Source organism: Paroedura picta, chromosome 2 (genome assembly GCF_049243985.1).
Source record: "Paroedura picta isolate Pp20150507F chromosome 2, Ppicta_v3.0, whole genome shotgun sequence".
In the NCBI taxonomy this organism is placed as follows: Eukaryota; Metazoa; Chordata; class Lepidosauria; order Squamata; family Gekkonidae; genus Paroedura; species Paroedura picta.
The window spans coordinates 83,972,658-83,986,701 of NC_135370.1; the positions used below are offsets into that span (position 1 = coordinate 83,972,658).

The window sequence follows — 14,044 nt, forward strand, 5'->3', positions numbered from 1 at the left end:
CAGCGTTTTTAAGGCGGCTGGTGGGCTTTAAGACGCTGGGCAAGCCCCGAGAAATGCGCTCCGCGGCTCCAGGAGCCGCTCCGCGCCTTCCCCGGGGCTTGCCCAGCGTCTTTAAGGCGGCTGGTGGGCTTTAAGACGCTGGGCAAGCCCCGAGGAAGGCGCTCCGCGGCTCCAGGAGCCGCGGAGTGCCTTCCCCGGGGCTTGCCCAGCGTTTTTAAGGCGGCTGGTGGGCTTTAAGACGCTGGGCAAGCCCCGAGGAAGGCGCTCCGTGCCTTCCCCGGGGCTTGCCCGGCGTCTTTAAGGCGGCTGGTGGGCTTTAAGACGCTGGGCAAGCCCCGAGGAAGGCGCTCCGTGCCTTCCCCGGGGCTTGCCCAGCGTCTTTAAGGCGGCTGGTGGGCTTTAAGACGCTGGGCAAGCCCCGAGGAAGGCGCTCCGTGCCTTCCCCGGGGCTTGCCCAGCGTTTTTAAGGCGGCTGGTGGGCTTTAAGACGCTGGGCAAGCCCTGAGGAATGCGCTCCGCGGCTCCAGGAGCCGCGGAGCGCCTTCCCCGGGGCTTGCCCTGCGTCTTTAAGGCGGCTGGTGGGCTTTAAGACCCTGGGCAAGCCCCGAGGAAGGCGCTCCGCGGCTCCAGGAGCCGCGGAGCGCCTTCCCCGGGGCTTGCCCAGCGTTTTTAAGGCGGCTGGTGGGCTTTAAGACGCTGGGCAAGCCCCGAGGAAGGCGCTCCGCGGCTCCAGGAGCCGCGGAGCGCCTTCCCCGGGGCTTGCCCAGCGTTTTTAAGGCGGCTGGTGGGCTTTAAGACGCTGGGCAAGCCCCGAGGAAGGCGCTCCGCGCCTTCCCCGGGGCTTGGCCAGCGTTTTTAAGGCGGCTGGTGGGCTTTAAGACGCTGGGCAAGCCCCGAGGAAGGCGCTCCGCGCCTTCCCCGGAGCTTGGCCAGCGTCTTTAAGGCGGCTGGTAGGCTTTAAGACGCTGGGCAAGCCCCGAGGAAGGCGCTCCGCGGCTCCAGGAGCCGCAGAGAGCCTTCCCCGGGGCTTGCCCAGCGTTTTTAAGGCGGCTGGTGGGCTTTAAGACGCTGGGCAAGCCCCGAGGAAGGCGCTCTGCGCCTTCCCCGGGGCTTGCCCAGCGTTTTTAAGGCGGCTGGTGGGCTTTAAGACGCTGGGCAAGCCCCGAGGAAGGCGCTCCGCGGCTCCAGGAGCCGCGGAGAGCCTTCCCCGGGGCTTGCCCAGCGTTTTTAAGGCCGCTGGTGGGCTTTAAGACGCTGGGCAAGCCCCGAGGAAGCCCACCAGCCGCCTTAAAAACGCTGGGCAAGCCCCGGGGAAGGCGCTCCGCGGCTCCTGGAGCCGCGGAGCGCCTTCCTCGGGGCTTGCCCAGCGTCTTAAAGCCCACCAGCCGCCTTAAAAACGCTGGGCAAGCCCCGGGGAAGGCGCTCCGCGGCTCCTGGAGCCGCGGAGCGCCTTCCTCGGGGCTTGCCCAGGGTCTTAAAGCCCACCAGCCGCCTTAAAGACGCAGGGCAAGCCCCGGGGAAGGCGCTCCGCGGCTCCTGGAGCCGCGGAGCGCATTCCTCAGGGCTTGCCCAGCGTCTTAAAGCCCACCAGCCGCCTTAAAAACGCTGGGCAAGCCCCGGGGAAGGCACGGAGCGCCTTCCTCGGGGCTTGCCCAGCGTCTTAAAGCCCACCAGCCGCCTTAAAGACGCTGGGCAAGCCCCGGGGAAGGCACGGAGCGCCTTCCTCGGGGCTTGCCCAGCGTCTTAAAGCCCACCAGCCGCCTTAAAGACGCCGGGCAAGCCCCGGGGAAGGCACGGAGCGCCTTCCCCGGGGCTTGCCCAGCGTTTTTAAGGCGGCTGGTGGGCTTTAAGACGCTGGGCAAGCCCCGAGGAAGGCGCTCCGCGGCTCCAGGAGCCGCGGAGCGCCTTCCCCGGGGCTTGCCCAGCGTTTTTAAGGCGGCTGGTGGGCTTTAAGACGCTGGGCAAGCCCCGAGGAAGGCGCTCCGCGCCTTCCCCGGGGCTTGGCCAGCGTTTTTAAGGCGGCTGGTGGGCTTTAAGACGCTGGGCAAGCCCCGAGGAAGGCGCTCCGCGCCTTCCCCGGAGCTTGGCCAGCGTCTTTAAGGCGGCTGGTAGGCTTTAAGACGCTGGGCAAGCCCCGAGGAAGGCGCTCCGCGGCTCCAGGAGCCGCGGAGAGCCTTCCCCGGGGCTTGCCCAGCGTTTTTAAGGCGGCTGGTGGGCTTTAAGACGCTGGGCAAGCCCCGAGGAAGGCGCTCTGCGCCTTCCCCGGGGCTTGCCCAGCGTTTTTAAGGCGGCTGGTGGGCTTTAAGACGCTGGGCAAGCCCCGAGGAAGGCGCTCCGCGGCTCCAGGAGCCGCGGAGAGCCTTCCCCGGGGCTTGCCCAGCGTTTTTAAGGCCGCTGGTGGGCTTTAAGACGCTGGGCAAGCCCCGAGGAAGGCGCTCTGCGCCTTCCCCGGGGCTTGCCCAGCGTTTTTAAGGCGGCTGGTGGGCTTTAAGACGCTGGGCAAGCCCCGAGGAAGGCGCTCTGCGCCTTCCCCGGGGCTTGCCCAGCGTTTTTAAGGCGGCTGGTGGGCTTTAAGACGCTGGGCAAGCCCCGAGGAAGGCGCTCCGCGCCTTCCCCGGGGCTTGCCCAGCGTCTTTAAGGCGGCTGGTGGGCTTTAAGACGCTGGGCAAGCCCCGAGGAAGGCGCTCCGCGCCTTCCCCGGGGCTTGCCCAGCGTCTTTAAGGCGGCTGGTGGGCTTTAAGACGCTGGGCAAGCCCCGAGGAAGGCGCTCCGCGCCTTCCCCGGGGCTTGCCCAGCGTCTTTAAGGCGAGCCGTTTTCGGGGCAGGGGCCAGGGAGCCTACCTTCGCTCTCGGCGGCCAGCAAAATAATGGCCGCCGGAGCAAAGGGAAGCTCTGGTGGGGGGGGGGGCGGGTTGGGAGGCGCTTCGCGCCTCCCAATTGGTTTGTGGCCGGGCAAGCAGCCAATCAGCAGCCGCGCTGCGCGCGACTGCTGATTGGCAGCTTGGGGGTGGACTGACCAGCAGAGGGCCCAATCGGGAGGCGCTTCGCGCCTCCCGATTGGGCCCTCTGCTGGTCAGTCAAGGGGAAGGGGCCTATCGGCACCCTTCCTCATCCCGGACAGGGCCTGCCCTCGGGGCCCTTACTGTTTTATTTCTTCCGCTCCGCCAGGAGCGGTTAAAGATAGTGCTACTCATAATTGTCCTCATCTCTTCTTCAGTAGCTGACTGAGTGCCATCTGACCTGGAGGTTCTACCTTCCAGCATTATACCTTTTTTCATTTTGATTGTTTCATCAAAGGGCTTTTGAGGCAAGAGCTGGTCAGAAGTGGCTTGCCATTGCACATTACTAAGCAGGGTTAGTTGAAGTAGCACTGCCATTGTCTACAAATGATCCTCTACCAGTATCAGTTGCTACTACTGTTACTACTCAGTAGCTACCCTTCCAGGATTCCTCCACTCCCATTACCACTGGAGCTGGCCATCTTGCTGTTGTGTCTGTAGATCCTTGAAGGGGGTGGATGCATCTTAGTCTGGTGTCTCAGCTGTGACCACTCTACCTTGAGTGATTCTGCTAGGAGTGTAGACACACCATGGTATTAGTCCTAGCTTTGCTGACCCAGACTACTTCACCACATTAAGGGATGTGTCCAAAAGGGGGGGGGGGGCTCTAGCTTAATCCGTGGTAATAAATTCTCTTTAAGAAAGGGGACTATGATTCAAAGCCTACCCACATGGTAAGGACCCTCATGCACGGGGAGGGGGGACACTGAGGTAACAGATAATATCTGGCCTTTGAACTTCTTTAGAGGCAGTCTTTACCGCTTTAATAACCATCTATATCTGTTCCAGAACATTAATCCCTAAATAAGCAGACTTTCCCTTCAGAGGAACAGAATTTTGTAAATACTAATTCACATTACAGGATGAATTCAGCAGAATCAGAATGCCAAATGTAAAGATTGTTTCCACATAGGTGTTGTGCTTCAACTATCATCTAAACCTGCTTCCACACATCTTTATCTCCCAGCAGTCCTCCAAACATTCACATCAGTGGTCTCCTGTCCTTGGGTTGTTTCCGAAACCAGTTTTGGTATGATCTTTCCAAAAAGACGGTATTCAACATGGGTTTGCCCAGTACGTGGTTAGGATGGAACACATCACACACCCACACCCAACTCCCCTGGGCTTTTTGCTGATTTAAGAAAAAATGTTAGTAGCTATATCACTATTGTATCATAGTGCTATAGTGATATCATTATGATGATTTTTAAAAAACAGCAGAAACCCTCAAGAAGCAAGGAGTGTGTATGTGTGTGTGCGTGTGGAGTGACCGGTATGAAATGAAGGAAAGAACAGGAAAATATCTTCATGAGAATGTTCCACTGCTTCTGCAAATGCCTCTGATTTACAATGGCAATAAATGCACAATGAGCAGCCATTTCTGTGAGGAAGTAGCTATTATACTGTTATAATATACTTAATGCCAATTTAAATGAGCAGTTAGCATGTGGTGCTACACAACTTAGTATGTGGTGCTACACAACAGCAACTTAGTATGTTGTGCTACATAGCAGGGCTTGCGTCATCTGTTACCTAGGTTTAAGGGCTTGATGGCTCAAATCTCTAGTCTTCATACTTCTCCAGTTTGTACCATGAGACTGACCTTATGAAAAGTATCCACAAAGCTGGTGTGCTTGGGGATTCTTCGGAGCCTCAGATCACTCTTGTTTGGCAACAGTCTGTTTCCTGTTTCTGACCAGAGCTACACAAAGAAGCATAAAAGTTTCACATCATTAGGGGTTACTTATGGAGAGCCAGTTTGGTGTAGTGGTTAGGAGTGCGGACTTGTAATCTGGCATGCCAGGTTCGATTCTGCGCTCCCCCACATGCAACCAGCTGGGTGACCTTGGGCTCGCCACGGCACTGATAAAACTGTTCTGACCGGGCAGTGATATCAGTGCTCTCTCAGCCTCACCCACCCCACAGGGTGTCTGTTGTGGGGAGAGGAATGGGAAGGCGACTGTAAGCCGCTTTGAGCCTCCTTCGGGAAGGGAAAAGCGGCATATAAGAACCAACTCTTCTTCTTCTTCTTCTTCTTCTTCTTCTTCTTCTTCTTCTTCTTCTTCTTCTTCTTCTTCTTCTTCTTCATTTGTTATATATTTGTATTCGGCTTTCCCACCCAAAATGTTCAGAATGGATACAAGGGATTTGAGGCAGGGAGGCATGGTTGAAACCACATGTATCTTCTCACAACATTTGAGGTCGTCCCTTCTTGCCCCAGAAAGAACTACAGACCAATATTCATTCATCTCCTTAGGGAAGAGAAAATAAAAGATCTGGGAATACACATTTCTAGTAATCTCTCACTGTGATCAATTGCACTTGTTTTAAAAAGATAGATTTGGGATTAGCCCTTTTTGGAAGTAGCCTTGGCCTTGATGGAATAAAATAATGTTTTGCCAATGGAACTGAGATATGGAAATGTTTTAAGCTGAGGTCCACTAAATTTCCAAACATTTAAATTGTTTGCGTGTTCTGTATCTCTGGTAACTTTGAGATAAACATCTCATCAGCACTAATGATAATCTCGTGTTCCTTTTAGACCAAATAAAGGGGTCATTATTATTGAGATTTACAAAACTTCTTTTCCACCTTACTGGCCTTACAGAGGCTGTGAAGGAGGATAACCATTTAAAAGACACATGATAAAATCACATTATTGAATGTATTCTAACAAAAACATTTTAAACATTTATCATTAAAACAATTTTTAAAAGATTAAAAAACAGAATTAAACTACTTACAAAAATATTAAAATAGATAACAAATATAAAAACGTTGGTTGGGAAGATCATTCAGGGAATGAGGTCCAGGAAAATCAATGGAGTATCACTCACTCTGTTAATTTCCTGGGGCAAGTCACCCACCAGGGCAACCAAGGCTGTTTGAGTCCCATTGCCAGGACTGAAACCAAATTGGAAGGGATCTAAACTATTTGCTTCATCATGGAAGGCTTGGAGAGGTCCTGCCACCACCTGTTCAATCACCTTGCTCAGGAATTATTGATAGTTATTGAAATCCTCTGGGGTGACCAACCTCTTTCTTAAGGAAGCACTAACTACTTCTTGATCCCAGTCAGCTAGCCAGTCAAGTTGAAGGATAAATAAACAGAATCACACTCACTATTTTGTACAGCTATAGAGCCAAGCATTAATGCAGCACATAATAGGCACTCCATGTGAACCATCAAACTGAAAGCATCTAACTACACATCTGCTGTCAGGTGCATAGGAACTCTGTTTCTGTACTCCAAGGAAATCAGCAAAAGCTCTAGAAGATGAAGAGTTGGTTTTTATACTCTGCTTTACACTTCCTGAAAGAGTCTCAAAGTGGTTTACAGTTGCCTTCCCTTCTTCTCCCCACAACAGACACCCTGTGAGGGAGGTATGGCTGAGAGAGCTCTGACAGAACTGCTCTGAGAGAACAGCTCTAACAGGACTGTGACTAGTCCACAGTCACCCGGCTAGCTACATGCATAGGGAAAGAGGGGAATCAAACCTAGCTCTCCAGATTACAGGCTGCTGTTTTTAATCACTATACCACGTTGACTTTAGTTAGGACATCATTATGGTCACAACATGTACAGACCTAGTGTGTTTTTGAACTGTAAAAATCTCCACTCATGTGTACTAGAGAGATGGCAAGTAACCCTGTAGAGCAGCTACGATGTTACTTAAATGTTACCAATTGCCAGAAGTTTTAAAAACTCAGCCCTGGATTTTTAGACATGAAATATGCAATGATACTATTGACAAGTCATCTCGGAGTGGTTTAGAAATACTTGCAGCTATTTCTAGACACAAAGACTCCCCAAACTCTGCTCTAAGTTTCAATGCCAGGAGGAGAGAAACTTATCATTCAGTGACAGAGAACAAGGCCCTGTTTATTCCTTCCTCCAGTAGAGGGAGATGTTACAATAATTTTATTGCGGAAATCTACAAGAAACCCAGTTGTGTAAGCCTGTGAATAGCATCTACAGATATATATAGTTTTTCACTGTTATGCTGTTGGAAGCAGATTTCTGTGCATCTTCCTTCAGTAGCCTCCTACAATCCCAGGAAGGCATTTCTAAGGGATGAGAGATCTTCACAGAAAAAGCAGTCATGACAGCCTGCAGTGAAGAAGGGAACCAAATATGTTTATTTATTTTATTTATTATCTGTCCCTCTTAATAAAACAGTAAGAAGGGTTGGGGTGGGCTGGGATCAAAACTCCTGGATTGGACCCTTGGCCCTGGACTGACAAGCAGTGGGGCCAAGCAAAGCGCCTTCTGATTGGGCCCTCACTAGGACAGACCAAAGTTCTAGCCCAGCCAGGGGCAATCTGGAGACATGGCTGCCAGTGTGCACCTGACCACCGCAGGGAGAGGAGCTCAGTAGGGCTGCCAAGGGGGATGAGAACAGAGGCTTGGACAAGCTGCACCAGCCCTTTTCACCCCAAGGCTGTCCTGACTGTCATGTCCAACTGTAACTTTGTCTCAGAACCCTGACAGAGCTGGCAGGAGGCTGCAGAGTGCTCCCCCTCCCCCCTCCCTTCAGGACTGCTGCGAAGGAGCTTCTGACAGCCCCTGACTGAGGGGAGGGAGGCCTTTCCGAGAGCAACGCAGGGGAGCCTCAGGGCATTCCTTTTGAGGGGGGGGGGCTTTCCCCTTCTGCCAAACAGATATGAAAGCCCACGTGGTGGTGGTGGTGATTCAGAAAATTCTGTTTTTCCTCTTGTTCTTTCTAAGGCCTCTTTTTCTATTTGTCTGACATACTTTCTGACATAAGTTCTGAAATACTTTCTCTTTTGGAATTAAATATTTTCTTTTTTAGAATGAAACACTTTTAAAGGCAAGGTGGTTGTGCTGTAGACATGCACAGAGCTTATATCCAAGATGAATTCCTGCACCTAGAAGAACACCTAATTTTCATGAGGGGAGCTTTTCAACAGTTGATTGCCTTCTGTTGTCCTTTTAACCTGACGTGATTGAACTTTTCACCACTCCCTCAAACCACTGCACCATTTACCCATAGATTGGGGGGGAAAGTAGACTTTTTACTCATAAAATGTAGAATCAATTGAATTGAATTGAAACATGTGTTTGAAAAAATAGCTTATGTTTGTGATGCTAAAGAAAAAAAATTGTGATATCATACTATGTATTTTCAATGAGAAACACTTTGGAACCTTTTGTTTTTGTTAGAAGTCAGCTTTGTAGAATACGGGATTTGTAGATTGTGTTAGAATGATTAGACAGCCTTGGAAACAGAAGAGGCCCCTCAGTCCTAAATAGAAGGAATGCACTGATAGTCATATTGCCTAAGTCACATGTGAGTAACCTTGAGGGGCATGAAAGAACAGACCCTTGGACTGAGGTATTCAGGCTCTGGTTGTTGCTTGTAACTAGTTTGAAATGTATGAGTAGGTCCCCCTTATCTGGCAGGCATTTTCTCGGAGCTTCTGGCAGAGGAGAAATGTACCCTTCATAGTTCTTGGCCAATAAACTGTGTAAATCAAGAGACTTGCTCACTCATCTCATTGGGAACTGAGTGAGAAGACTGAGCAAGACTGAGTAAAAGGTATTGTCCTGTCTTGCAGGAGGGAGAAGGAGGTAAGGTAGAAACTCCACCAAAGTCTCAGAGGAAAACTGAGGTCCATTCCGCACAACCGCCTATGTAGCCAAATGAAAGCACAATTGTAAAGCACCAGAATTAATAGCGGCAGGTTTTGATAACACACACAGCCGTTCCTTACGCAAAAATGGCTCTCCCACCAGTGCTGTTTTCGTTACCCAGGAGAGCAACTGGCAGGCCACCAGCCAAAGAAATGCGTGGAGGCGATGAAGCGCTATCTCAGCCCCCAATGTCCCGTCCTTGTACCCGCCTCTCTCTCCCTCCTCCCCCTCCTCCCAAGACTCGTGATTCCATAATGGGTGGCATTCAAAAAGCACTATGTATCTATGATTAGATGCATAGATGTTTCAATGGAGGAGGTTTGAATTTAAAAAAAAAATAGCATGCATTGCGGGCCCTTTAAAACACTGAGAAAGGGGATTGGTTGCCTGGCAGAACAGAGTCATGTGTAAAGTGCGTTGCTCTCTTCCACCATTTATTTATTTATAATTGGATTTATATACTGCCGTTCGCCAAAAGGTCTCATTTCAAATAGGTATGCAGAGTGTAAGAAGTGCGAAAAGGCAGCAGACAAAAGTGAGACAGGACAAAGGCGAGGAATGGCTGGAGGCGCAATTACTTTTAGTGCTACGTCATTACACTACCGTAATGCTATATTTTTTAGATGTGCAGAAATGCCCAGATAATCCACATGCAAATAAGGAGGAAGAAGAGGCTATAGTGAATGGCAGGCAGACCAGGGGGACTTTCCTGGACATTCACTAGTTGCCAACCCACCTTAGAGAGTTGAGGAGACAATGAAGGTTTTTTAAATTACAACTTTCACTGAAGTTTGACAAGAAGGACATGATAGGGATTCCACAGCAGAACCTGCATATTTTTATAAACACTTAAGAGGATAGTCTTTGTGCTATTTTTTTTAATTGGAGATATTTCATATTTTTACTTCATTTATTTTAATTTTATCTATCTATCCATCCCCTCCTCCATTTTAGTCTCACACCCCGTGACATAGGTGGGAGGACTATTTTAAAATGTCTTTATTGTCCCTGATCCTTAGAAATCATCAATAAATTATGAATAAATTATGAAAGATGGCCATCTACCCATAATCATTCCACCTAAGCTACAACTCTTGTTGCAGAATAAGCGAATGGGAAAAATCATGGATTAAATATTTCATTAGCAGTGAGTGCCCCCTAATGGTTAGATATTGGAATTAACCTTTGGTCTTTCTCATGAAATAGCTTTTATTGAGTCCCACCCAAATGGCATAAACACTCTGAAACTTTCAGGTTCTGTAGAATACTCTTCATTCTGTTAAAAAGAAATGAACAATAGAAGTTCATTGCTGGGCCCTGTTGTTTCAAAGGAGATGGATGGCTCTCCATGGTTTATTTCTTATACTCAAAATGCAAATGCTGCACTCTGACACCTACAGCAGTCAAAGGCCAAGCCTCATCAGCTGCCATGACAAGGCCTTGATCATTCTGGACCCAGAGAATTTGCCTTTTAATTTTTGCCTCCTTTTAAATTTTTGCACTATCTACATGTTAATGGGTTCTATGAAACTGCAATGTTTTGTGTCACTTGGGTTATTTGATTTTGTTTCTTTTTCTTGATGTTGTGTCAGCCACCATAGCTATTTATAACTTCATAGGGATTGCCTTTCAGTGTGGTGCCCTCATCTGATGTGCTCAATAACAGAAAGATGCAGGCATCATTAATGATGATTCAAAAAGACTAAATAAAAGGAATGTAGAAACTGACAGTGGGGGGAGGGAGAAATGCTGAACATTTTACTATAACCGACAGGAAACAAGTCCATAAATGATTTAAAGCAAAGAGGTCAACGGAGAAAATATTCAGTTTGGAAATAAAATGTGGCAGAATTTTTGTTGTTAAAAAACAGTTTGCGCACTGGTATCTAAATAGGTTCAAGTGGGTAGTCGTGTTGGTCTGAAGTAATAGAACAAAGTTTGATAGTCCAGGGACACCTTTAGGTTTTATTCAAGGTGTGAGCTTTCATGTGCACAGCACACTTTGTCAGACAAAGACATGGCCGCAAATAAAAATGGCCACCGATTGATGACGCAGGGGCTGGTAAGCAAGCACAATGACATTTGCCTGGGTGTGCACGGCTTCAGCAGCAGGGAGTGGGCCCAGAGGCACCTGTTTAAGGCACCACATGCAAGGGCCCGGCCTTTCTGCTGCCAGCTTCCACCAGAACAGCTTCCCACCCTCCTGCCCATGTTGATTGGTTTGCATGTTACTGTTTCATTGCTTTCTGTCACAGCGATTTAAGGGGGCATGAGACCAGAGCCCGAGTTTTTCAGGGCCCAGTTTGCATACTGGAGCCCTGAGGCAGGGGGGTCTCCATAAGAGACCGCCTTTCGTGAGCACAACCTACTCAGCTAGATAGGCCAGGGGCTCTGTACAAGGCAGCTTGGGGGGGGACCGAATGAGGTGAGTGCCCATCGGCCACCCATCAAGCCACTTCCCGGGGTATTGGACCCTAGAGGCAAGGGCCTGTCCACCCGGCTGGGATGGGAAAAGCTTCGGTTCCAGAGCACCACCAGGGCTAAACATGAACAGCTGGATGGCTGACAGGAGCTCTAATTCTCGTGCCAGGCCAACCCTCCAGCTGGAGGTTGTTTGACAATAAAGCTGTGGCCTAGTTAATGCCAAAATGGAGTTGTGTCTTGCTTGCCAATATGGCATCTGCCAATCAATGAAATGGAAGTTACAAGCAGAGACTGGGTCATGAATTAGTACACGGCATAATCAAGATGTTTACCAAATACAAGGGCCAGATACTGTTTTCTCCCCGGAGCTGAAGCCAAATGATGGATGACCTTATAAACTAAGTCTGTTATTTCTGTCAGGCCCTTAAATCAGGGTATATCCTGATGTATGGCCAAATCTATGGTTGCCAGATCTGGGATATTTTCCAGCCAACACCTGGGAAGGTTGACAATCCTATGAAGAACCTGGAGAGTGGACAAGAACTGATTTATAAAACAAATATTATAGCAAGTCATCAGGAGAAAAGTTACAAGACTGGGGCAGAATTAACACAGGGCAAAACTAAGAAAAAAGATAGCCAGAAATCAACTGACGCAACTTGTCTTCCTTAGCCCCGATCCAAGCAGCCCATACTCGCCCCACCATAGGGCAAGGGATCATCCAAGACTAGAGCTACCTCACTGCTGTTTACCCTCCTTCTCTGTGCCGGGACTTTATATGCTCTGTGTTATAGCTCTGCCTCCTTCACAGGGATTGATGTCTGTTTTCCCAAAATTTCCCCCAGCCCAATCATAAAGCTTGGAAGTTGCCTGTGAAATATAGGAATATAGGCCTATTGCAACTTTTACCCAAGGCCTCAAGCCTTTGTGGAAGAGAGGCTTCCATGAGGCCCACACATTGCTTCTCTCCTCAGCCTTAGGCCCAGGATCATGGCATATGCATTCTGCTACCAAACCACAGTGCTTTTCCTATTAACAGTGCCTTCTGCCAAATCTAGCTCAGTTTTGAATGAGCAGTTTTCCAAGCAGAGAAATGTCTTCCCAATACCCACTCCCTGAAATTCTTTAACTGGAGATGCCAAGAAGTAAATCCAAGGCCTTCTATTTGCATAACATATCCTCTGTCATCAAGCTAAGGTCCCCACCTTGCATGGTCAGTGCAAAGAACTCCCAAGACATAACGCAAAGAGATTACAATGGGAAAAAACAACATGGTTCACTACTTGACTTGAATCACAATGGATTGCAAATTTCCCCAAGATGTGTCTTCAACCCTTAGTCTTGATTTCCTGTATTTACTGATCTGAATAATTTGCATAATAAAATCAATGTATTGTGAACAACACAGAGACTGCATAGTATTTTGACCATGTCAGATTACAAGATTTCCTGGTAAAGGTTACTTTCAACCAGAAGGCATCTTCAGTCTCTGAAGCAACTGAAATTGACTGCTGTCAAAGGCATAATGATTAATATACAGATAAAATTAATTTTAAAATAGGCTGGTTTTAATTAGCTTTTCCCATATATATATAATCGATCTTTTTAAAGCGACATTTATTATTATTTATTATTATTTATTTATTATATTTATATACCGCCCTCCCCGAGGGCTCAGGGAGGTTTACAGAAAACAGGGAAGGATACAATTAACACATGGTAACAGGTAACAGTAACAGCAGTAATATTATAACAATAATAATTTAACATGATAATAACAATGATACCATAAAATAGAAATTGTAAGAAATTGTAAATTGTAAGCTCAACTCTTACAGGACCCTGTGGGCAACCGATTAATGTTGGTCGTAGAGGGGGGGAGCTTGAGGGCCAACTGGAAGCGGTGGTTTGGTCGACCTCAGCCAAATGCCTGATGGAGGAGCTCCCTTTTGCAGACCCTGTGGAACTGTTTAGGTTCTGTCAGGGCCCTGATCTCCTCTGGGAGCTCGTTCCACCAGGTGGGGACCAGAATGGAGAAAGCTTTGGCCCTGGTTGAGGTCAAGCGGGCTTCCTTGGGGCCAGGGACCACCAGGAGGTTGGATGTAGTAGAGCGCAGGGCTCTCTGAGGAGTGTAGGTGGAGAGGCGGTCCCTCAGGTATACTGGGCCCAGACCACGTATGGCCTTAAAGGTGATAACCAACACCTTAAGCCTGATCCGAAATTCAACCGGGAGCCAGCGCAGCTGCTGGAGGATGGGCCGGATGTGGGACTTCTGAGGTGTTGCTGTGAGGACCCTGGCAGCCGTGTTCTAGACTAGTTGCATTTTCCGGATCAAGATTACGGGTAGGCCAGCATAGAGTGAGTTACAGAAGTCCAGCCTAGAGGTGACCATCGTGTGGATCACTGTGGCCAGGTGTTCTGGGGCCAAGTAGGGCGCTAGTAGCTTGGTGAAGGTGGTAAAATGCCAGCCAAGCTACCGTCATGATCTGAGCCTCCATTGAGAGGGAGGCATCAAGTATCACTCCCAAGTTCCTGGCGGAGTGGGCTTTAATACATCTTGTAAATAAAAGAGGCTTCAAAATGCTTGTAAATCTGAATCGATCCTACACTGAAATCAGTTTATGTCATGCCCACCCAGTTATTCATTTAACTTGATCTTAGCATACCCTCCCTTTCTAATCTTATAAAAGGAATGGCTCAAAGGAAACAACGTAAAAATCACCTTGTCACCATTATGCTTGTTGGCGTCCAACAGCAAACAGTCCAACTAGCAAATTATGAGAATTGTGTTGCTTCAGCAATGTACCTACTCCCACGGCCCAATTTCAATTAGCTGGTGATGTATACCATTTCTCAGTCAGATCCATGCTGGTGTGTGTCTTCAAGAGAGCACAGTGTCCCGCAA

The 14,044-nt window shown here is 48.8% G+C and overlaps 1 protein-coding gene across 11 annotated transcripts in view; it reads right to left on the reverse strand.

Moving 5' to 3' along the window:
• LMNTD2 (lamin tail domain containing 2) overlaps positions 1-14,044 on the reverse strand; it is a 65,404-nt gene that overhangs the window by 21,453 nt on the left and 29,907 nt on the right. For all 11 annotated transcript variants that reach the window (XM_077321334.1, XM_077321341.1, XM_077321342.1 and 8 more), the window contains one exon: positions 4,663-4,761. In XM_077321334.1, coding sequence (XP_077177449.1) covers positions 4,663-4,761 — 99 coding nt within the window. The remainder of the gene's footprint in view (positions 1-4,662; positions 4,762-14,044) is intronic.